The 24,731-nt window shown below is 40.4% G+C and overlaps 3 protein-coding genes across 6 annotated transcripts; all 3 read right to left on the reverse strand.

Annotated features, from left to right (window-relative positions):
- Window positions 1–6,124: 6,124 nt before the first annotated feature.
- gpt (glutamic--pyruvic transaminase) lies at window positions 6,125–21,853 on the reverse strand. Of its 3 annotated transcripts, none has more exons than XM_051419044.1 (12): window positions 21,704–21,853; window positions 17,425–17,611; window positions 12,846–12,935; window positions 12,530–12,638; window positions 12,206–12,339; window positions 11,480–11,723; window positions 10,890–10,969; window positions 10,665–10,801; window positions 10,371–10,545; window positions 9,305–9,460; window positions 8,016–8,128; window positions 6,125–6,778 (listed from the first exon to the last, which is right to left on the reverse strand). In XM_051419044.1, the coding sequence occupies exons 2-12, from the start codon at window positions 17,560–17,562 to the stop codon at window positions 6,688–6,690; spliced, it is 1,467 nt and encodes a 488-aa protein (XP_051275004.1). In that variant the 5' UTR covers window positions 17,563–17,611; window positions 21,704–21,853; the 3' UTR covers window positions 6,125–6,687. The 3 variants fall into 3 exon arrangements, with proteins under 3 accessions (XP_051275004.1, XP_051274922.1, XP_051274847.1); XM_051418962.1 differs by lacking the exon at window positions 21,704–21,853 and adding an exon at window positions 18,202–18,360; XM_051418887.1 differs by lacking the exon at window positions 21,704–21,853 and having other exon boundaries at window positions 17,425–18,113.
- Window positions 19,320–21,851, reverse strand: fuz (fuzzy planar cell polarity protein). Of its 2 annotated transcripts, none has more exons than XM_051419292.1 (3): window positions 21,704–21,851; window positions 21,478–21,552; window positions 19,320–21,383 (listed from the first exon to the last, which is right to left on the reverse strand). In XM_051419292.1, exon 3 carries the CDS (start codon window positions 21,306–21,308, stop codon window positions 19,974–19,976), a length of 1,335 nt encoding a protein of 444 aa, XP_051275252.1. In that variant the 5' UTR covers window positions 21,309–21,383; window positions 21,478–21,552; window positions 21,704–21,851; the 3' UTR covers window positions 19,320–19,973. The 2 variants fall into 2 exon arrangements, with proteins under 2 accessions (XP_051275252.1, XP_051275348.1); XM_051419388.1 differs by having other exon boundaries at window positions 21,478–21,546; window positions 21,704–21,843.
- Window positions 21,854–22,860: 1,007 nt separating the features above from the next.
- On the reverse strand, window positions 22,861–24,680 carry gng5 (guanine nucleotide binding protein (G protein), gamma 5). Its single transcript, XM_051419715.1, has 3 exons — window positions 24,512–24,680; window positions 23,407–23,549; window positions 22,861–23,140 (listed from the first exon to the last, which is right to left on the reverse strand). The coding sequence occupies exons 1-2, from the start codon at window positions 24,587–24,589 to the stop codon at window positions 23,424–23,426; spliced, it is 204 nt and encodes a 67-aa protein (XP_051275675.1). The 5' UTR covers window positions 24,590–24,680; the 3' UTR covers window positions 22,861–23,140; window positions 23,407–23,423.
- Window positions 24,681–24,731: the final 51 nt, after the last annotated feature.

Genomic DNA, 24,731 nt, shown 5'->3' on the forward strand with positions numbered 1-24,731 from the left:
CGCTTTGAGTGGCTGGAAGATTAGGAAGGTTCTATACAAGTACAGTCCAAGTAGAGACCTGGCCAAGAGGGCAGCATTAAAAACCTTGCTACAAAAAGAATAACAAACATAAACAGCTATACCTGCTTTTATTGCACACACTGCAAAATATCCTTCTATAGAGTAATTTTTGTCTGAAATTTGAGTCACAAATTGTAATAATTTACTAAAAACAATTAAAAGAAAAACTGCAAATACAGTAAAAATCAGCTTTGTTTTAATGCTAATCACTTTGTTTCAGATATTTTGTAGAGGCATTTTTAATTTTTCTTAAATCTAGCACAGCAAACTGCATATTGTGTTCAAGTTCAGAGATTCAAAAGTAATTCTTTGGAAAATGATTTAGTTGATTTCAGTAGTTATATTGCTGGTTTTCCAGTAATGTCACCAGTCCTTATCATTCTTTTCCACTTTGCTTCTATTTGTGCCTCCTCCAAGTAACCATAGCATTTTAAAATACAGCAAAATGAGTCACACCGCTTTCAAACAAGCTTCTGCGCACAACTTTAATGGGTGACCTTAAAAAAATTCGAGAAACCTGTCAAACTTCAGTAAAAGAAAAGCAAAATTCTCTTATTTCTCTTAGCTGTCATTTTCACAGTCTCACCTGGTTGAACAATGCTGCTGATTGCGATAGTTGAGATATCAGTGTGTATAATCACAACAATATCTCATGTTACTAATTCAATTAAAATATCATGTTTTCATCTCTTCGGCATCCTTCTGTCCTCCACCAGCGCGCTCAAACACGTCATCACTCACATGCAGTCTGTGAATAAGATGTTGAATCATGAGTTGCATCCTGTGAGAGGCTCAGTAACAATATAGAAAGGCACACAAACAGTTCAGAAGAAATATTAGAAAATGCAAACTATAAGAAGGAGATCACAATGAAAGAGGCTACACAGGCCAAACAGAATGCAGGTGAATCAAATCCCCACACAGGTATTCCAAAAAATTACAGGAAGAAAAGGTAAAGTTCAGATTTCCTTTCATAAAAATCAGAGATGTGGGCAGCGATTCAGAAATCTGCTAATACGCAATAGATTTTCAGCTCTGACTAACATAACCTAATTACTGATAACCACATTATGCTGAAAACATCTTTGAAATCCGGCAAGATTTTAGACCATCATGTCTTAAACTCAAACTGTCCACAGCACCAGTTCAATAACAGGGGAAACTGGGACACACATAATCGTGACTATTAAAAAATGAAATTGATGAATATATTGGATATTATTATGGTTTACAAAACTGAGTTTATTTACTCAAGCACTACATTTAAATACAATGAGGTACTTTACTTGGTTGAGTATTTCTGCAATGTTGTAGATTAACTCTATAAGCAGTAAGTATAAAGAATATAGTACTTTTCACTCACTGCATTTATTTAACATCCTTAGTTTCTAGCTATTTTTCCCTTCCACATTCTAACAATCTGAGGACCAGCTGAAGAACCATAATGTATTTAAAAGTTAAGAGTCACTGGTCGTATTGCAAAGTATACACATACTTAAAATAGTCTCTTTCATGGCTTTATATATATATATATATATATATGAGAAACACATAAATGTAGATGTTTGGCATTGTGTATAACCGTCTCTGAGAAAATACTTGCCCCCTGCATTCCAGGAGGGGTTTGATTGTTCCCAATAAAACTTTATGTATTGCATCCTGGAATACAGGATTACAACAAAGGATTATAACAAAACCAAATCCCCCATGCAACAAAAAAATAAGTAGATTGATTTTCATCGAGATGTCAATCGATGCACCGGTCCGCTGATGGCATCAGAGGGTGGAGTGTCACATTTTCTGCCGATGAGATTGAGCGTCAGCGAGAGGCTTAGTGGCAAATACAATCGAGGAGTGTAAACATACCGAGGGCCGCAAGAGGCCGATCAATGCCTCCAGTCTGGGATTGATTAATTACCTCAAGAAAGAGACTGAGGTGTGAGGGCACCAGAGAAACCTGATCAGAACAAGATTTATCACCCAATCTCTGTATCATCACTCCCTCCCTCTTACTGTTTCACTCTTTTCTCTGCCCTTCTACATTTACTGATGGTGTCATGTGAAAGTGTGAATGACCTCTTAACATGTTAGAAGAACTAGAAAATGAACTAATGCTAACTTTAACCTACACTTTACGAGACAAAATGCTGAAAATGCTGAAAAGATTCACAGGATGAGGCCCTATGATGACATTCAACTGATTTGTGTTTTTAGTTGTGAGATCTTATTAAAAGACCTGTATGTGACATTTAGGACGATCTATTTGTAGAAATGGAATATAATATTCATATTCATGTTTTCAATGATGAATATAGCACTTGTTATCTTGGTACCACCTTAGAATGAACCATTTATATCTACAGACGCTTCAGGTCACCTTCCATTTTGCAGTTCGCAGCCACATTTGCGCTTGGAAGGGGAGGGTGAAGCAATCAGCAGTTCCGCTAGATGCCACTAAATCCTGCTAACTGGACCCTTAATATTCTGCAGGTGGGTGTTTCTCTAAAGCAATTTTACAACGGTACCAATTTGTCTTCACCTGAAGTCATCGTTGTTGTAGTTTTTGAGTTCAAATAGACTCAAGGAGCAAAAAAAATGAAGATGTGATAAGGAAAGATTAAACCTTATATAGACACAAATCAGGCTCACATTCAGAAACAACCAATCACATTACAAAGGAAGAAGAAATATCTTTCTTTCCTCAGATCTGCAATTACATAACAACTAAAAGCAAATCATTGTGTTCAACATAATGACTGAAACAACAGAATTTAGCTCAACCTTGAGAAGCAACCACCTGTCATAGCTTCAAGAAAACAATGCAGCTGTTGATTGGAGATCCTGATGGTTCCTCTGATTCATTTACACACTCCCACAATGCATCAGTGCCATCATTTTCAACACATTTTAGTTGCAGCTTAATGCGGGCAAAGGTAGAAACAGACCTGATTTGGGCGAAGTTGGCCTCACAGAACAGGATTTGTGATTACGTTAAAGATAGGGAAGGTAACGTTGCAGAAACTAGCAAGAGACGGCTAGATTTTTGAAAGTATCCAACCAAAGAAATCCCACTCCCTCCCTTGAGGCCTCCCTCCATAACCACTCCCCCAACACACGAACACGCAGTGCCAGAGAGGAGCACAGCGTATCGTTGTCATCACTAACTGTATCCAGCTACCTTGTGTCTCATTCATACATAGTCCTACATACTACATAGTTCAGGAAAATAACAAATTCCCTCCAAAACAAAGCAGATAATTACCTGTCCCTCAGTTCTGGTTGAAAATTCCCACCAATGTTGACCTGTTGCTTTGTCCAAATTTCTTTTCTTGCTTTGTTTAGGAGCATAAACTGTTCTAGGTACAGGTGGAACCATACATTATGGCTGGTCTTTCTCTGCCATTATTGTGTGACTAGCTCAGCAGCTTTAGCAATATCTGTGCATTGGATGTAGGGGCAGTGTGCAGAAATCAAAGAAATTACAACCCTCATGCACAGTGCATTCTCCCATCACATGTGCAGCCAACACTTGCTGCACTTTCTGGGCACAAGGACAGCATGCTTTCAGATAAGTCTTGATTATATTATCTGAGTGAATATATTTTATATTTGAAAGCACACAGTTATAACTGGATAACACCTCCAATTGGTTTTTTTCCCCCTAGCTATAGCTGTTACCATGTGGGATGTAGCAACAACCCACATACTAATTGAGGAGTTTTAATTGACTCTATTGTAATTCTTAATTCTGTTTTAAACTGACCCCTGCAGGGCAGAAAGCAACAATTTTACACAATCACTGATCACTAAGTTTATAAAATGTCATTTTTTTATTGAGTATCCCTGTATGATTAATATATGAGGGAAAAATGTGTTGACTACTTCTGTGTTAAATTGGTTTGAGGTATCCATTTTAATGATAAATTGAACAGTTTAAGTGAAAAGCTTTAATTAGGAGTTAGGATATCATATAGCTGTAGTGCAAGTTTTATGTGACATTTTCTGTGGAATCACCTTTCATTTCCAAGCTAAATGCCAGAGTAAATTTAAGAGTTGGACCAACTAAAAGCCTCTTATGGTCATCACTGTCCACGCAGACTATTGAACACAATATAATTGTGAATTCTCACACACTACTGAGCCTCAATAAACTGTTCTGGTCAGTCATATGAATCTTCTCATATAAGACTCTGCACAGTGAATAAAGACCAGTCATTGTCATAACCGGGACAGCCACATGACAGCGCTGCTGTCTGATGCATGACTGTCACTCTGTCGCCCTACATCCTCACCCGAACTAATGACGACCTTTGAATCCCAAAAGATGTCAGGAGATGAGAGAAAAAACCCAATTAATTTAGGGTGAAGAGGACTGGAACGTGTGAGCGCGTCATGCTGCTGGAGTGAATGGTGAGGAGCTCCAGGAAAGACAAGGCTCAGTGTAATTAGGATTCAGGAGGCTCATTGTCAAAGATAATTAAAGCTGACAGCCACTGTGGAGAAGAGAGGAAGAGAGCAGAAAACACCTTCAAACTACATGCTTCACTTTAACACACTTTAAACATAGTCTTCAAATCTCTACACACACACATAACCTGCAGGACCATCCATCATCCCAGCTTGCTCGGAAACTGCACACTTAGCAATAAAAGAGATGACAAATTAATAGAGACAATAAAGACAGTTGTGGTATCTACACATACAGCCTCTTGAGCCCGAAATCAAGCTGAACAACATCATTATTAGAGGTGACAGTTTCAGCAGTGTGCAGACAGCTGGCCATCTCACAGATGTGTGTGCGTGTAACATCTGTGGAGCAACCTCACTCTTCAATGCTGCAGTGGAAATTGTCTAGATTACTTACCTAATTATGAGTTCAGCCTGTCCTAATGAGAATTATACTTTAAATTTGTTTAACAAATAATATTTAACTGTTATATCCCTCTTGTACAAACAGTAAAGGCTTGCTTGTTAAATTATGTATCTCTTTTTATCTGTAAACTGGTGTCATTACAATACTACCAGTATTTTTTACTGAGTGGCATTACAGGATAAAATCAACTTCCATTTGGTATTTTCTTTGTTGCTTTAAAGCTGAACTAATCATTATTTTATATCGGGAATGTATCAAATGACAATGTGTAATATGATAGGGGTTGCTTTCTGTAACGAACCCACAGAGAATTGTCACAAAACTCTCCAGTTTCCTCAATAAACAGCTTGTAAAAAATAGTGGAGCAGCCAAAGAGCCAGATATTTCCATGAGGAGCCGGTGGAGACCCAAACAGAGTTATAAGAAAAGAGAATGTTGGACTTTGTAAATAATAAGATGACAAGAAACTCCAAACGAATGCTAATCTTGCTCCCTGTCTGCTGGTTGTGGAAGTACACAACAGTTTGCTAAACATGCTCAAATATATCCTGGCCAAAATATATTTTATTTTAAAGTGAGATGGACAGAGAGTGTTAATTTCTTGACTTTCCTTTGTAATAAAACCACTTAAACTTTTATAGGAGGCATGCTAAAATGTAGTGTAACAGTAGCACATGTGGACTAGGAGTCATAAAGTGAGTAAAATATTACTAAAATTACACATAAACTACTGTTCATACCAGACCAGACAAGGCTGTAGGCTACTAAAGAATTAAACTGTTTATTTGTAAGAGGAACATTTTATTTCTGTCAAACATTACATGGTGTCTCTTCACTTTAATTATCCGGTTAAATGGGTAACATTGTGAGACTGAAATGTTTCTTTGGCCTTAAATATTGTAATGAATACAGTGACATAAAATGAGTAACCACTGTATGTTAATGTTGCCCTTCAGAACAAAAACAGGTTAAAAAAAAAAGGGACAAAATACTTTTTTCGAAGAAAAAAAAAGTTTCTTTTCTAATCTCAGAAAATGCCCAATCCCTCCCTTAATGATGGTTTGAAGAAATAATGTTAAATGCCTTTGTGATAGAACACCTTCAATGGAAACATGTAGCATTAAGACGTTCGTAGTCAAAGAAAATTCCAAAAACATCTGACCACTCTTTCCAAAATAAAGACACATGATACAGACTTTTACATTTATTTTGATTCTACAAAATTGTCTCCGAATCATCATGCAAATGGGACTTTTCTGCAAATTCTCCCTGGCAAGTACTGCCTGCAGGAATGGAATATTCTAGCCAGTTGTACACGTACTCAGTTTTTAAGCAGCAGGTTTTTTTTAGCTTGGTATTCACATATACAATCTATCGCTCATATTCACAAACACACCTACTGTACATCCTTTAAAACTGAAACCACACACACACACACACACACACACGCACACACACACACACACACACAGACACAAGAAACCTCATTTTTCAAACCAAACTGACACGTCTGTTAATTAATTTCTTTGACTCCAGTTTAGTTTTCTGACACAAAACAGTCGATTGTATACAGTCTACATGTCCAAAAGAGATAGTTGTACAGGCTGAAGTGTGTCATCACAGAGACCACCAGAGCCACTGTAGGAAAGGCACTTATTAGTGACACATACATTGTGATTGGCTGAGTTCTTCTTTTTCTTTTTATGTAGCTGGTGAGATCCTGTCTTTGTGAATGGAGGAAGAGATGAAAACATTTAAGTATACTGCTGTGTGAATTTCTGGTGGAATTCCTTGACTTTGTTCAGAAGGATCTTCAGCTTGTCTGTCGGTGGCAAGATGGTCATTCTGGGAGGGAGAGAAAAAAACATAACTGAGTCATGCAACAGCAGACGCTTTGGCTAAGAGTTAAAGGTTAGTATGGATTTTGAAGACTCACATCAGACACATTTTAGAAAGTCATTAAATAACTAGAGAGAGTGCAAAAGATACCTTAAACTTAGGAACTGACTTACACTAAACTGAAGGCCTTCTCACACATGGAATACAAAACATTTCTGGCTGTTTGACGTTCACACATTTCCAATTTATGGAAAAAGCCTCAATGCTCACATAATATTTGAGAAGAGTGGAGGGAGGAGAGAGAAAACAGTAATGAGTCAAAAATGTTACGATAGCAAGGGAGAAGACGGTTATTTGTTCTCTCTCTCAGGCTGCACGGATGGATTTTAAAACTTATTTTGCTGTTGAAGCCTTAACTCACGACGCAAGCACGGAGGACGCTCACCACTGATACATTCCTGCATCAGTTACGTAATTTAACAGTATTAGGGAGTGATAAGATAAACAGAATTATGGCACGCTGCAGGAGGTTGTTTTTACCAAAATCCCAAACCACATCAGTTCAGCATACAGTAATATACAGAGCAACAGTAGAATGGAATTCACTTCCAAATCATATTACACAACAAGATAATAATAATAATGATAATAACATATATATATATATATATATATATATATATATTTTTTTTTTTTTTAAATGCTAATACGGCATAAGATTAAGTAATTAAGTACTCTTTGGTGTGAGAGGGTCCCATGGACAATCAAGGTGAAATTATTATATTTATCTGTTGGATCATGACATTATTCGTTTGTTAGTTCATGATATATTCAGTGGGATTTGTCTTTTTAAATTTTGACATTTAGGAGAATCTATTGGAAATGGAATATAGTTTTCATATGTATGTTTTCATATGTGTATAAATCACCTGAAAATGTGTTTTCCTTATCTTAGAACTGTTTTTATCTACAGAGGTAGTGGGTCGCCTTCCAAAAGACCATGTTTTGAACAGTAACCCAGAACGGACAAACCAAACTAAAGCTCAAGCTTGGGCCTTTCGGGGTTTTTTTGTGGCCACCGTAGTTCCGCTTACACGCTTGGAAGACTGAGCTGAGCATTTTTTACTACTTTCTAAGATCAAACTATGAATCATTTAATTGAAAAAAAAAAACAATAATAATGATACAAATAATAATATTCAGTCAATAAATCAATCAATCAATCAGCCCTGTTACGGCGTACCTGAAGTGGTAGGTTCCATCCTTCTGGCCAAAGCCACTTCCAGGTACGAGGCAGATCCCTGTCTCCTCCAGCATCTTCATGCAGTAAAACATATCTGGCTGCTGACCTTTGTCCTAACAGAGAGGAAAAGAAACATTATGGAGCCATTATAAGACTTCTGTCTATTCAAGTATTTAATCAGGAACTTAGCAACTTTTTCTTTGATAAGACCTGTTTTACTTTGACTATATGCTAGAACACTGTGAGTTACAGTATAACCTTCATACTAAAAGAACTGTATGTACTTGTTTACAGTACTCCCATTGAGCTGCTTTCTTTATTATTTTTATTCCACTACATTCTGTTTTTGATTCATTTTGTAAAAGATCAAACCCATTTAAACCAGAATGGGACCAAATTAAAGCAGAAACAGTCCTCCAGAGCTGAGTAAGGACAAGACATTCCCTTCAGCAGTATAAAGATAACTGAAGGTTGATACAACAAAAAGAGAAGAGTATTTATTTGAGGTCAAATTAACCTCAAGTATATCGAATTTCCTCTAAATCAAATGCTTTTATCAAAATCAGTTTTTTTTTTAAACACCTCTGTCCTAGAATTGGCTAAACATTGAGGTGAAGAACAAGCTCAATGGACCGCACAGCGGCTCTATTTAAACTGCCAATGGTGATGTTGGCAAGAGTGTCTTCATGCGGTTTCTGGGGAAGAAAGCACAGCCACAAAACAAAGGAATGCTACAATTGTGTGATCAAGATGGCGAGCAGAGTCACTGGGATTGATCAGGTGTCAGGAGGTCAGCTTTACTCTGACCTTATCCTCTGTAAGGCTAATCAGATTCTCAGCTCGGCTCATCCACCCTCTCTGAAATTCCTACTGAGCAGTCAACCTCGGGACAGAATTGAAACCACAAGCCATTGGAAATCATTTGTTCCCTTTAGCAAACAGGGACGTGGAGGCACAGTGTACTGGACCTGGTTAAACGGTTATCTAATCCGGCATAGTGTAGAATGTGAGATGTGTGTTTAATGCCACGGTCACTGAGTGGGTGGAGAGGGTCGTCACACCACTTAGTGGAACATGAGTATTATTGAACTGAGGGAAAAATAATAATAATAATTGGCCCGAATAATAAGTAATACATAAGTGAGAGTGTTGAGTAAAAAATCTTGTATAACTGCAATACATTTTATTTCTCTCTTTTTTTGTTGCTTCTGAATAATGTAATTTCCTTGAAGCGACAATGCAGTCAAACTTGAATCACTGAAAAATGTTAGAGTAGGTTAAGGACTGACCGTGGCCTCTTTGACGGCCTTTGCAGAGATGGTTATGCGAGGGAAGGAGTACATGGCACCCTGCACAGGATTGCAGCTGATGCCTTGCACCGTATTGAGAACCTGCTCTGTAAGCTTAGCCTTCTCCGCTAAGGCACTTAAGGTGGCTGTGCGCTCCTGGATGAGGGAGAGAGAATCCAAAATAAAGCAAAAGGGAGAGGTTAGAAGAATCAGGAAACACCAGCAACACTGTTTTTGATGCCAGGGATTGGCTTGTACTAGAATAATATTGTCAAGCTCAAGGAAGTCTGGAGAAAATCTTAGCCACAGAAATTCTAGAAAGGGTTATGTTTCACTGCAATTAAGTCGTCCTCTACCTTATTTTATTAGCTGAAAGTGAAACAATGACCCGTAGAACCTCCGGGCTTTTCTGAGTTTCCTGTTTGAATATCTCAAGACTTCTGTGAGCTCCACAAGTCAGACGATTGGCCATGCCAGATATTGTATAGTAAGTGTAAATTGAGATCATATGAATGCCATGAGCTACACAAAGAATCATTTTACACCCAAGATAATTTCACACCTACAAGAGAGTCTTCATAAATAACTTATGCTACTAAATAGAAATGTTCCAGAGCTGCTTTGTGCATGATGTAACGCATAATACAAATAACATTGTGCTACGTTAACCATGATAATAATTGTAGTAGGATTACAGCGATTCGGTGTGACAAGACAATCTTCTACCAGACATCACAAGTTAATGGAACATTTTCTATACAAACCCCAGAAATTAAACTTCACAGTTTATATGTCTCGCCTTACATATGATATTGTTTCAGATGTTTTCAGTGTGTTAAAATGAGTTATATAAATAAATTAAAGCAACAAAAATCAAATTGCAGGGTAAAATCCAAAATCAATACCAGTGTACTGATTATTTCAAAGAGACTGTATAATGATACTGGAGTCAGGGTATTGATAATATACAACAAGAAATCATCTTGCAGTATATTGATGTATTTATTGATTAATTGTCCCACCCCTACAGCAAATAAATCATGGCTATGGGACGTAGACTGCGTACCTTGATAAAGTTTTCATATGAAGGTTCGCCAGGCTGCGGTGGGTTGACCACCAGGTCCATTAGAGCCTGTCCAGGAACCGGAGGACAGAGGCGGACAGACACAAGTTTGGTCAGCTGGGCCTTCACCTCATTGTCCATGTTGATGATCTCCATGTAGCCTCCACGGAAGCCGCACCTAAGAGGGAGGGAGCACACACAAATTATGTAAGAAAGAAAAAGAACAAAGACAGCAAACACATTTTTTTTTACAAGGTCTTACAGATTTATCCCAGCATGAAAGAATGAATGACTTACTCTCCCATGTAACATTTAGAGGTGGAGTGGAAAGATACCAGCTCCACTGTATTTGAGTACTCTGGCCCCATCTCAAACAGAACCTTCTTAAAAGAGTGGAACTGGCATCCATCAGCATACACATTATCCTGGTACACCTGGGAGATGAAGACAGAATGACAGATGTCACTGGTCTGCAGAAAACAAAAAAGCAGGTAGATGTTAAAAAGATGCGGGATACGGTACCTCATCAGCCATGAGGAACAGACGTTCCTTTGCTGCAAATCGGATTACATCCTCAATGCACTGTCTGCTCTGCACCTGACCTGTGAACGGGAGGGAGGCTCATTACAGAAAAAGGTTTGAAATGGTGATGAGGCAGACAGTTATGTCCATTTGCTGCCATCTAGTGGCTCTTCTACTATAGTAGTAGTGCATGAAACGTGTGGTTATAGAACTATGTATACCTCATAAAGGGAGGTTTTAATTTTTTTTTTTTATTCCTGTGCATCCCAGTGGACCTAGTGGTTTAGGATGCCTGCCATACAGCCGCAATGTCCCCAGTTTAATTCCAGCTGAGCAATGGACAGCCATTCTTAGGTTCTGTGATGACAACTGAGCTATCTCCATAACCTTACCTAATTTTAGTCTTTCACTGTCTTTGTTATGTAAAAATTAAAGTTCTTCTTATGAGGTTTTGATGTTCTTTTATCCATCTCCTGAAACTGACACAACTTGATAATCTTGACTGCTGAACCTATGTGTAATATGTGTAATGACAAATACAACCTAGTAGTTACTTTGAACCTAACCCTAAAAAATGAAGGAAACTTTACCAGTGGGGTTTCCAGGGTTGATGATGCACAGGGCTCGGGGGTTACAGTGGCGCCGGGCTTCGTCCAGGGCGCGCTGCAGCTCGCTGATATCCATACTCCAGCACTTTTCCTCATTAAGGTAATAGTTGATCTGCACGGCGCCCAGCTCAGCCAGCGCAGCCGAGTACAAGGGATACTGAGGTATGGAGATCATGACGCCCGTACGGGTCGCACCCTCGCCGCACACCAGCAGCTTCAGCATGGTCTAAAAGTGAAGGACAGGCAGGTCAAGAAAGATATTTCAGCTCAACATGTTTTTTCAACATATTTTAGAATGATATACACACAGCAGCAAGAAGGTACACAGTAAAAGGTCAGAAGGTATTAGAAGTTTTCTGAAATCTTTGTTGCTTTCTGGACAGTTCTACAAACTATTTGAAATGAAACACTATGAAAAGGAAACATTGGAGATAGCCCATAGACAACCTATGACAAGGTATAGGTAGATAATACCAGGCTATTAAAAGGGTCACAAACCAACATGTTTGGGCATCATGGATCTAATTTTCTCTTGAACAGATGCTATTTTTTTGTCTTCACAAGTTGCAGCTTGTGTGATTTGTCAATATGACTCTAGTGCTACATTTTATTCCTACTTTCTTTTGGGGAAATCAAACATACAGACATACATGTTTGGGTAGTACAACAGGGACAAAGTCAGTTTAACAGATGGGAGATGATTTGTACCACAATGCCGTCGCTGGCCCCTGTGGTGAGGTAAATGTTGTCTGGGTCGCAGGGCACACCGCCATCCCTTCGCTCAATGTAGCGGGCCACATCCTGACGCACAGAGTCTATTCCCTGACTGGCACTGTAGGAACCTGAGGGAGATTCATGTGGAGACAATACAAGTTACTGTGACAACTTAAAAACTATAAGACTGCAAAGCACCGCCAGAAAGCATACTTTAACACACAAGGGGCATATAAAGAGAGTGAAGGTGATAATTAGCAACTGGGGTTATACAAAGCTTATTGTGCTTGCACAGAAGACCAACACACTCATACACACCCATACTGTTCCCTCCACAGGACTGCAGAATGCGGCGTGCTCTACTTTTAGCATCCTCTGGGAATGTGCTGTCATTCAGCAGTTCAGGGTAGGAGCAGAGCGCCAAGACCTTGAAACAAAGAGAGGTGTGAGTGTAAAGGGTGGAAGGACATTGTGCAAAATCCTGCATGGATAACTGCATAAGATAGGAAAAAAATGATTGACAGCATCTTAGTTAAATAGATGTCAGTTTCAAATTAGTTTAATAGACGTCAGAAGAGAGGTTCTATATTTCTATATTTAGATGAGAAATTGGGGGAAGGGCTGAGGAGCAGACCTGTCGGAAGAAAGTGATTGGCTGCTGGCCCATAGCATGGGCATCACCAATGTTGGCCTTGATGACCTCAGCAAAGGGCTTCTTTATTCCCTGCAGAACATAAACACAACATACACACATGATTATATATCTGAAGTGAAAACGTGTGAACAATGAGAGCAGTTTGTCACTTTGTGCACAAGAAATAATAGATTTTCTGAAATGTACATTGACTGCCCATTAACAAACCTGACTCAAACTGTCAAAGAGAATGGGGTTGGCTGAGAACCCCCCACTGCACAACAACCTTGACACTGCGCCTACACGCAGGCTTAAACACATACATAGCTTTTCCATAAACATTTAGGCCACAAGAGGCTGAGAGAACAACAGCTGCTGCGCAGCAGGTTTGGAGGTTTACCTAAAACCACTTCCAGGGATGAGTTATACGGGCTGTTGGTTGGACTGAACTGCTGACTTTCCTGCACTAAGTGAATAAAGAAAGAAATGGTGGAAGTTAAAATATTCACCAAGGTGAAATTCTGAATTAATTATTAGCTATACCGTGCCTTCTGTATCATATTGCCTATCCCAAATGTTAATCTTTCTGGACAAAATTAAGGGTTAAAACAGACTCTCAGCTCCAGGACTACATGCATAAAGTGCCTCCAAATGGGCAGGTTGACTCTTAGATTTTGCTGGTGAGAATATAGACTTTACAACTACATTACAAAACCTATGCAGGACAAAGAAAAACGTTCTTAACAGCACATTTTAAATTTAAACTTTTCTAGCTTTAGGTAAATTCTCATTTGATCAGTATTAATACTACTGCAATTTTATTTTTCCTCCAGTTACAGGAGAAGAACACCATTTAAACATACCTTGTGAAGTTGTTGACCATTAGTGGCACTATGGAGCACTATTTAAAGAGTGAGTCCATTTATGAGCATGTGCACGAGGAAGGGAGGTGCAAAAACTGTGAAAATAAACTAAAAAACTCCATAGGGAAGGGCTTTAATTTTCAGGTTTCCAATGAAGACAGATTTTCTGAGTAACAGTAAATAATGTAAAGGTCCAGTGTGTAACATTTAGGAGGATCTATTGGCAGAAATAGAATATGATATTTATAGGTATGGTTTCATTAATGTATATTGAAATGCCTGAAAATGAGAAATATGTTTTCATTATCTTAAAATGAGACATTTTTATCTACAGAGAGAGCAGGTCCTCTCCAACGGAGGCCGCCATGTTTCTACAGTAGTATTCTAGGTAGAGGACTTGAGGGAGGTTACAGTGCAGCACTGTAGCAGAGGCAGGGACCATTAAGTAAAAAACAATTTAGCCTTGATGTAGATTGTATGGGCAAACATAGGAACAAAGTTTCAACCTGTGCAAACTATCTTATCGTACTGATACCATTAACCTTCTAACACAGAAACACACAGACATACATTACACAATGGCTTCCTCAGGGTAGACAGAAAAAGAACAGGATGTATGACAGCAGAGCAGCAGTAAACGTCACCTCAAAAATAATTAGCAGAATATATTACCAAAATAAAAGTATTAATTTACTGTTGCCCGGGTCAATGATATAACGTTACTGAAAGACGATCTGAGACCACTGACAAACAGCAATGCGGACAGACACGTGCACATATACAAGCAAGCACACACACGCTGTTAACACCAGATGTTGGGAACAGCGTGACACTGCAGAGAAGCCACAAGTGGAATTGCACGCTGGTACCCTGCGGAAATCAAAACAATCTGTTTGTTTGATTTGTCCGATCCAGTTCAGATTTTAAGCCTCTCTCTCTGGCTCCCTCATTGGTCACTTACTAGAGGCGTCTCTCTGTCTGGACCAATAACATTATACGTGGTGAGTAACACCCCTAGGTGAAAAGTACCGCCCATTCATGATGAGAGTCTTTCAGAAACACTCTGACCTCTGCCCCTGGGAACCAACTCAAAAAGGCTTGTGCTTTTTGTCCTCCACCGCTGATGAAAACTGCCCACAAACAATGCTTAAGTACCAACAGAAGGTGAAACTGTGCTCTTGATGTACAGCTCAGGCAGTATTTCTTTTTACTTCCAAGGCTTTACAATGGAAACGTTTCAGTTAACAGCATACCGCACAGCTAAAGGATACTAAACCGAGATAAGAAAATTCACTTTGCAGCCAGTAAGTTGATGCCACATGCACTCAATATTCAAATCGAAGCATTTCTACTGCAAACCCATCATGGATTCAACAATGGAAAACATTTTTAAAGTTTAGCATTTTGCTTTTGATTCTGTCTGAATATGTGGAAAGAGTCTGTGTATGGTCTGTCCCTGTAGCAACTCTCTCAAAAAGGTCCCCATTCACGGTCATCTCGCTGCTCATTAGGACAAACAAAGACGTCAATGTAATAGCTGCATGTGAAGCATTTATCTGTGCACTTGTTAAATGGTACAGTAATTTGGCGCTAAGTCTGGTTTCCATTCCCCATTTAGAAAATCTGTGAAACAACAACCAACACAGGTTTAGCATAAGGAAAACAAACAAGAACAAGGATGCACTTGCTGCTGTAAATTAAGATCTCAGTCCCCCGCCCCCCAAAAACAGAAAAAAGAAAACAAGTTGTGTAGGAAATTGGAGTAGGAGATCACAGTGTGCATTCATGTGTGTGTGTGTGTGTGTGTGTGTGTGTGTGTGTGTGTGTGTGTGTGTGTGTGTGTGTGTGTGTTTAATTCACTGACAAAAGTGTGAATACCTCTGTGACCTGTTTCCCAAAGTAACCCAACCCCGTCCAAACTGCGGTTTGAAAGGAAGGTGATTGTAAAATGAAGGGGAATCTGTTTTTGACCAAAGAGCCAGCACAGTCCAGTGCTTCTGCAGAATACAATGGGAGGACTGTAGATGATTACTCGGGGTACATTTTTGCCTTCAGGCTGGGTGCTGCACTATTGAAAACACTGGCAGCGGAACAGTCTGCAGTGAGTGAACAAACTTGCGGTGCTTCCCCCATCCTACATGGAAATGTGATGAATAAAGGATTCATTAGCAGCTGTAAGATTATTCTCTTATTTCTCCTATCCCTTAATATATCCTGACAGTGTTTTACCAGCTGAATCCAGCTGCACTTTCTTCTGCTTTTTGAACATCCGAATATCAATAGATTAATGCCTGAACTCTTGTTTGGTCAAGAAGAGAATAGATATCCTATAGAGAAAGGGGGTCAGCTGCAGATAAGCACTGGTCAAAGCAAACAGAACATAAAATCCATGGTGCCGGTGAGTCATCTGGTTAAAAAGGCCACGACTGTCATTACAGTCCCTGCTGGACGATGCTGCCGCCGCCTTTCACCTGTGCAAGAACCTGTTCACATACTCATCCCTTCCTGAGCAAAGCACTCAAGAGAGGACAGTTTTCACACCAGACTGCACTTGGTACACTAACAGCTGGTTGCCACATCACCATAAACCATGCAAGAGGAAGGGATCGAGTAGATTTTTTTTTTTTTAAGAGAAATGTACAAATGGTCTGTATTTAAGGAAATAACCTCAAATATACTGGACAAAAACAAAATCAGTTCACACTGTAGATTAAAAAGAGTTGTTCTGGACAGAAGAACAGAGAACTTGATATTCCTACATATTTCTGTACTTTTGGGAAGACCATTCGCTACACAGATAACACTTTATGCTTGCCTACAGCTGTTAAAATGAAGGCTACAACAGTGATCAGCCTTGAAAGTTGGACAAAGCAGATAAAGTGTAGCAACAGATATGTTCATAACTAGTATGTCAAACAGTGAGGAACAGATCTAAACAGGACAGAAAAACAAAGTCTCTGGGTTAGAATATGGACTTTTACCTCACACTGAGGATCTCTCCATAAGTAACTGTGGTCTAGAAACAGGGGGGAGGGGGCTGACAGAGACAACTCAATAACATCAAGAATGGCTTAAGAACAGGTTAGAAATTAACATCAAGCTACAAAAAAAAATATCTGGATCACAGTCTACAGTTTCTTTCATGATAAACCTCCTCAGGAATCACTGACTAGCTGATGGACTTTGATAGGAGGGTGTGTAAGCAGCAGAACAACTGATAACAGTTTTCTTTTGGGATAATGTTTAGGAGGTAATAGTGAGAGCATAAGCAGGAATGGAAACCTGCTGATGTGCAATTATATCTAATGAAAGATACTGATTGGTTTCATTCTCAGCCACACACACAAAAAAAAAGCCACAAGCACTGAATAAGCACGCAGAGCCACTTTTAAACTGAATTCAATGTGTCAAGGTTCAAAGAGACTCAAATGACTAGAAATAACTGTTTATTATAGCAAGTCCTGGGAGATATGAGTCTTAACAGTAAAATGGCTTTTAGATTGATTGGTGGAATAATACATTTCTTCTTGCTCTACAACAGGTGGACATCTTTTCTGGCACAGTATGAGCAGAATAAGACTATAACGGGCAAATAAAATGCATTTCTTATGCACAGATGAGGAATTGGGAAACAATTATGGTCCATATACTTATATACATGCACACATATATTGATACAGGTGGTATGAGCACAGAGATCAGACTGTTGTACAAACCTCAGAGAGCTCCCTCTCAAGCTCCACAGCCCGCTGCACGATGGGCCCCCGCACCGCGTACTCCACCTTCTTCACCGTGGGGTTCATGGTGTCGATGGTCAACACCTTGGCCCGGGACGACACTCCATTCTCGGACATTTTCTCTTTGGGGAGCCCGCGCCGCGTCGCACTCAGACTCGATAAAGCTCTGCCGGGAGAGGAGGACAGAGGGTGAGAGGTCAGTGAGCAGACCCTGGGACCACCAACACCACCAACACCGCAGCCTGCCCGCCGCGCTCCGCTGCAACCGGCAAACAATTCGTTTCGACCCTGGCTTAAAAGCAGGACGTTTCTGGGTGACAGCAGCTGCATCCGTGTGGCTGACATGTTTACACTGCCTTCTTTCTTTCAACAAGTTGTGGGACTTTTCAAAAGCGTCTGCTGCGGTGCAACAGAGACCTGCACCACACCGGTTGCTTCACTCGAGAAAAGTTGTGCAAGTGAAGGCACCACGCTCCTAAAAATGACTCAGACCTCGGACCTTTGGACCCTTCGGGGGGGGGGGGGGAGTGCTAATGGAGACTTCGACAAAATTGTGGTTAAATCCCAGGATGTTCCTTCTGACCCTGTCCGCATCCACATTACACTGACTAAGCTTTTAACTCTGAAATTTTGGAGTTTGTTCCCTGCACACATGGCAACCCTAGAGCCAGCTAACCCTCCCCCTTTGTGTGGCTTCGTGTAAACCGTTATCCCACCCCCCTCTCTCTCTACCTCTACCCCCGTTATCCTACGCACCGTGAGGCTGTCAATCAGGTTCGGTTCTCCGGTTACTGAGCCGAAACTGCTTTGGACGACTGACGTGGCTCAGAGGGAAACAACCAGTGAGCCGGGTGCCGCTTCCAACTTTATCCTGAGCTCACCGCGCTGCGCCCCGCTTTTTGAATGCTCCATGCGGGTTTGGGAGGAGACGATGAATTAGTACATGGTGAATTAAAATACTTGTGAATGCTCCTCCTATCTCGACTGGAGCCCGCTTAGGTTACCCTCTATTACTCCATTATATCACCGTATCCTCTATTAAGGGCTTTATTTCTCATAGGTTATTGTTCAGTGTTTTGTGTCTCTGTTGTTCTGCATTGTTTAGAGTCCCTCGATGGGGGGGTCAGACAGAAGATAAAAGGGCTGGTTCAGATTTCCCAGGTTAAACTGGGATGGCTGTGTGTGTGTGTGTGTGTGTGTGTGTGTCATGTACTCTCTTCAACCACAGGACACACACACACACACACACACACACACACACACACACACACACACACACACACACACACACACACACACAAAGAGCAGAGCGTCTGTGATTAGAAACTGTGTACTGGGATGTTACTGTGACTTTCAGTGCCTTCACACTGAAATGTAAGACTAGAATAAGCATCTTGAAATTATCAGTGTAGTTAAAAACAACACAAAATATTAAAATTATAATTCCACATTCAAGTGTTCATTCAGTAATGGTGTGTGTGGTTTGTCAACAGTTACTGCTACTATTGTTATAGCAATATGTGGCGCAGAATACACAGAACATTGTTGTTTTTTGTTCTATACATATGTAAAAAGTATGCATTATTCAACTGAATTACTGACAGATGCTTTTAGTTTGGAGTATATGAGTGTATTTAACTTTAAGAAAACTAGTGTCCACTCTCTCTGCCTCATAGTTGTCAAGAAAATGTCTAAGATATGAAAACACATATTAGAAAAATGTTACTGCTAGTGGATTAGATCTTATCTGCAGTTGCACAGCCCTCAAGTTTTCCAATGAAATGTTCAACCGTTACAGCCCAAAACAGTATCACTATCACATTAGTGGTCAAAAAAATGAATGAATGAACCATTCAACGACACAAAGACCCACAAAAAGTAACCAACTATATTTAGGATCACTAGTACAAACAAATAATGTCAACATTTCTGAAGCAAAACGATTCCACATGTCAAAGCAACAAACAGCAGGCACTTATTCATCCCAGTGTTACCGTTTCACATGATTCTCTTAAATGTTGGAATACAGTGCAATCCTGGTGATAATGTCAGTATGCAGTAAATCTAACCAGCATTCGTGGCAGTGAGAGGGACAGCCTTGAGGCCAGTGAGGTTAGACACAATTGTGCAACAATTACTTATCTCTTGAATGCAAAACATAGCTCAAAGCAGTTCACGTTGGTAGGACATTGTTTTCATATTATCAGCAGCATTGAATTCTTGAGCAGTAGTTTCGTAATACCCGGTGAGACCATTAACAGTGATACCCTTTTGCATTGTACATCTCTTACCAGTGGTCAGTTAATCAGTCTTTTCAAAAGATGGAAGCTTTTGTTTTTAAATAACTCTAGATTTGTTAGTCATCATGTAATTATATGTTTGCTGTCATCAATGAAGATATAAGAACAATCTAAATATCAGAGGGTAATTCACATTAGAGGTGAACAGCTATTCACCTGTAAATTAATATATTATTAGGTTGAAGATGGTGGGTTTACTGAAAATTAAGATTGTTATAACAAAGTAAGTTAAAACCCAGTGGCTGTAACTATATCAGAAAGAGTCTGTGTGGCCACTGTACGCAGTGCGAAGGTGGGCACTGACAGTGGGATAAGCAGGTAGAGCTGGTGCTGTGGTGTCTGAAGTCCATAGCTTTTGCACTCTTCTGTAACGAGGTAGCACTGTAGCGGCTGGTGGGAGAATCCAAGGACAAAGTCTTCAGTGGTGCCTCTCTGAGCCCTCTCCTCTGGGGAGACACACAAAGTCTCCTCCTGGGTGAAGTAGCGTGTCGTGCTGAAGATGTAGAAGAGCCTCAGTAGCTCCCAGCAGCGGGCCTTAGAGGGTAATTTAGGGTCACCAAGCGGATGATTAGTCCGCACGCAGGAGACTGAGCGACGTGTCTCACGGTTGATGAGGAGAAGTGCCAGCACATCAGGGCGCAATGATACAGATCCTGGTAAGCAGCGCTCTCCAACAGCCAGGCAATCCCTGAGGGTCTCCACCAGGGGTGTCCAGAAACGAACCACCAGCCCACTCTCAGCTCTGTGCAGGGTAGGAGTCGGGCCGCACAGCACGCACACATCTGCCCCAGGGAGCAGCTGGAAACGGAGCAGGCGGTGGGCGACAGTGGGGCTGCCCTGAGGAAGGAAAACTGGGTAATCACAAGAGGTCGATCCAGAGGCTGAGAGGGACCGCATCAAAGCAGAGAGCAGCACAACTTCCTGCGGTGCCAGGCGCCACCACTTCTCAGTTGCCGCAGCTATCCGCCCGTGGACGATGAGGCAGCCAAATTCACTGTCTGCAGCCTGAGCGAAGCCATCCACAGCCTCTTGAAGAAGAGTGGGGTTAGGGGGTAGAAGGGAATCAGCGCAGTGTGTTAGGTTACCCAGAATGCCATCTTGACTCCCCTCCAACAGCTGATCAATTAGGCCAAAGCAGGACCTCAAGTCCCTCTTCAGCCTCTCAACATTCCTGACATTGGCCAGCTCATCCTGCCCCAACACCAGCACCATGCAGTTCCACACATTCTCCAGGAGGCGTTGTGAACGGACCTCCTCTCCTTTGCTGCCGCCTGCACCTCCATGTCCACCTCCATGTCCACCTCCATGTCCACCTCCATGTCCACCTCCAGTCACCGCGATGAGCATCACGCTGTCCTGAAACACTCTCCACACCACCTTCCCGCCGCCCTCAGTCTCGCAGCAGGACAGCGCTACTCCCTGGCCACCTCCGAACATGTGGACACCATTCAGGGAGCCGATGACAGAGAAAGGCAGCTGCTTGGAAACTCCTCTTGTGAAAAGTGGAACCCCGCTGCTGGCTGTGAGGCAGAGGAGCTGTGTTGACCCATCCTGGAGCATCATGATGGGGTTTAACGAGCCAGCTGTGGTTCACTCTTAACTTGCCCGGACACCTTTCTCAGCCACAGAGTCGGTCTTCTTGGAGCTGATTGTATAACGTCAACTATTCGCTACTTCAGCTCAAAAACAACAGCTAACAGCTAACTTATAACCGCTTCTGGCGGTAACTTACATCAGCGATGGTGACGCCTCCGTTAGCTGTTAGCATCTTGTTAGCGTTAAACCATTTTCTTGCAGATAGCTGTAACTGGTACAAACAACGACAAGACAGACGGCATCATGCAGCAAACCAATATATATATATATATATATATATAACTATATCATGGCTGGACCTCACACAACCACCTTTGTTAGCTTACTGTGTTTAACATACTACCGTTAACAAAATAAGTTACCGTCGTTTCCACAGTAACGATGTCCCATGATTCTTTCTTCACCTGCGAGTGCGGGTTCATCCGGCTGGTCGAGTTGCAGTTGTTATTTTCGAGCTCCGTTAAACCTACTGAAGGAGCGGGGCGATAATACCGACCTGGGTTCAGTCTCCGGTGTTCATGGGAGTGTCGTTCACCATCATTGAGTTCACGCACTTCTCGCGAGAGTTGAACCGCGGGAACAGTCGCGGGCTGGTAGCGCTGCTTTATTATTATGTGTATGACTGGGCATTAGTGTTCCTCTAAAGTCTGTGATTGATATTATTGGCTTTTTGTTTTGATCACGACTAACGATGAGAAGTAAGTAAGAGTACATTTACTCAACTAACACAACTAGTATTTAAATTTTATGTTACTTTATACTTCTACTCCCTTGATGAGCCCCACTATGACAAAATTAAATAATCATATGAATAAATAAAATATAGGCAACACAGCAAAAGAAACATTCAATCCTATTTTATCATTTTGATTTTGAATTGTAGTGTTTTTGTTATTTTATTTTCTAGGTTTCAACTTTTTGTTTTAGGATGATGTGGGTGATCAATAGCCCAGGGGTCTCAACAATATTCATTATTACATTTCAACTATATTTGTTTCATGGTTTATTTTTTAGTTTATTTAAGTTGTTTTAAGTTTTGGTTTTCAATTTGTGCTTTTCCAATTAGACCTTTATTCAAAGCAGTTTATTTCATCTCACTTTCTTATCACTTTTACTATTTTCCTGATAATGCAAGACTGCAAGAAAACACGTTCTCCTTCACTACCCATAATCCATAACAACATCATTAATGTAATACATTTTTTCTGGTATTTAGTACACTGGCCGCCTTCCAGTCGATCAAACAAATTAGTAGGCCCAAAAATAGTTTTCGCTGCTTTTTAAAAAAAACCTCTGTATTGAAATACAAAACAAAGGAAATACAATGACCTCAGAGCTATCCTCTTAATTTCTTCCATGTCATGATCTAAACATCAGCTGCTTCTATAATTATCTCTAGAATGCATTAAAATACTTCTGACAGCGATCTGTCCGTTGATTTTTTTTACAAGCAGTTATGTGCTCTCAAATAATTTGCCGAGTTGCAAAAAAAAAAAAAAAAAAGCCAATCAATAAAGCATTGGAGTAGTAAAGAATGTTTTTATTCATTAAATACAAAAAAGTCAAGAACAGTGATGACTAAAATAGAACAATAGAAAAGGCACAATAATTTACTTGAAAATCATACTGTGCCATGAAAAATAAACCTGTCTCCTTTCTTCTACTGTGGCTGAAAATAGATGGTCATCTTCCTGACATGATTCCAATGTGTTCTACACTCGAGATCCCGTGGCAGTATAATGGCTTGGCATGAGGAGCAGTGTTGAGGTCAACTTTTCCCTGTAGCATCAAATGAAGGCCTGCAGAACGAGAAAATTAAAAACCACAAAAAGACATTAAGGCGGAGGATTTGATTTGAATGAAATGAAGTAGGTTTGTTTTTGTAAAGATATTTTCTAGGTTTCAACTTTTTTCAGGATGATATGAGTGAACAATAGCCCAGGGGTGTAAATTGTTATTATTATTACTACATTTCAGCTATATTAGTACAGTTATATGTGATTTCTCAACAGTATACAGAGCAAAATCTTAAAAATGTGTGGACGATAAAAACACCAAGACTGACCAATGAATACAGTGGTTTCACAAGAAGGAGCAGACTTTCTGCGGCCTGAAAGGGTTGGTGCTGGAGGACACACCGGTGAGCAGAGGGTCCTGCAAGGCATTCTGCAGGCAAAACTGCTGAAGGTCCGCCGCTGCCTGGGAGACCTGGGGGGACAAAAGGGGAACAAAAATGTAAAAACACAACAAGGTCACTCCATTTTTCCACAGTTTACTCATCACGAGTACTACTCACTGAAAAAACAACTGCTGTATACTGTCCCCTGTGACTCTGGAGTGAGATTTTTTTTAAAAGTATGGAAATATAACCATGATTAGACCAGGAAAGACTGAACTGAACTGCATTAGGGGAATTTAAAAATCCAGTATTTTTTAAGCTTGACCCACACCAGAGATTAAAAGTCAGGATATTGGCCTCTGCTTCTCCCATTTGGGCTAATCTTTTTTTAAACCCTTAAACCCCCCCCCCAATTATATGGGAATTACTAAATAGCTAGCTTCATTTACAAGGAACCGAAACAATGAGGAGATATAATATATTGTATGTTTATATAATTGTGCTTCTCAAATGAGAGTGTATTACACAAAGTGCTGCTGAACTCCATTAAGAGGACCCTCTGGATTTCTTGAGTAGGTTACATCCACATTATTGATTCATTTTATATAGTCAATGAATTCTCCAAGTTTTAGAAACTAAAATAAGAAATCAATGTAGAAAAATATTATATCATGTATTGAGCACATAAAGTAGGTCCAGTTTTACTTTTAGGTTAAGTTAGGTTACAACCCGAGTCTCTAGGTTAGATGCTAGCTGCCGTTAGCAAAAAAAAAAAAAAGAAAAATAGAATAAAGGTCTCGACATTAACATTTTAGGAGGTTAATCTCAAGAGTTTCTCGGACTTAAATCCGCTGTTTTAAATACTTCCCCTTCGACCAAAGCAACGCCCTGCTAATGCCTGTTGACTAGCGGCTAACGCTGCTAGCTCCTGGCACCAGCTAGCGTTGTTAGCGGGTTGAGATTTCCTCTCCCTCCCCCTCACTTCTCCGAGGAGAAAGAAAAAAAATTAAAAAAAAACACACACACAACACAATAAAGCAAATAACTTTACCTTCACTCTGTTTATGCTCGCCTCGAAACGGAGCTGCTGTACGACTTTTTTCATGGCCACAAGATTAGAGCCCGACATTCTCGGTGTGTGTATGGTTTTTTGTCTGAAAAAAAAAAATAGACTGAGTTGGTGGGTGGGATCCTGGGCTGGATGCTGAGACAAAAGCAAAGATGATGACATCCGGATTCCGGTTGTTCACACTTCTTCTGACTGCAACTCC

This window comes from Dicentrarchus labrax, unplaced genomic scaffold, assembly GCF_905237075.1.
Source record: "Dicentrarchus labrax unplaced genomic scaffold, dlabrax2021, whole genome shotgun sequence".
In the NCBI taxonomy this organism is placed as follows: Eukaryota; Metazoa; Chordata; class Actinopteri; family Moronidae; genus Dicentrarchus; species Dicentrarchus labrax.

Coding starts and splice junctions, on each gene's coding strand:
- fuz (XM_051419292.1), bottom strand. CDS start 21,308: ATGATGCTCCAGGATGGGTCAACACAGCTCCTCTGCCTCACAGCCAGC.
- gpt (XM_051418887.1), bottom strand. CDS start 17,790: ATGTCAGCCACACGGATGCAGCTGCTGTCACCCAGAAACGTCCTGCTT. Junction 12,936..17,424: donor TTGAGAGGGAGCTCTCTGAG/GTTTGTACAACA, acceptor TATGTTCTGCAG/GGAATAAAGAAGCCCTTTGC. Junction 11,724..12,205: donor GGGCCAGCGACGGCATTGTG/GTACAAATCATC, acceptor CTTCACTTTTAG/ACCATGCTGAAGCTGCTGGT.
- gng5 (XM_051419715.1), bottom strand. CDS start 24,589: ATGTCGGGCTCTAATCTTGTGGCCATGAAAAAAGTCGTACAGCAGCTC. Junction 23,550..24,511: donor CGAGCATAAACAGAGTGAAG/GTAAAGTTATTT, acceptor TTGTCCCCCCAG/GTCTCCCAGGCAGCGGCGGA.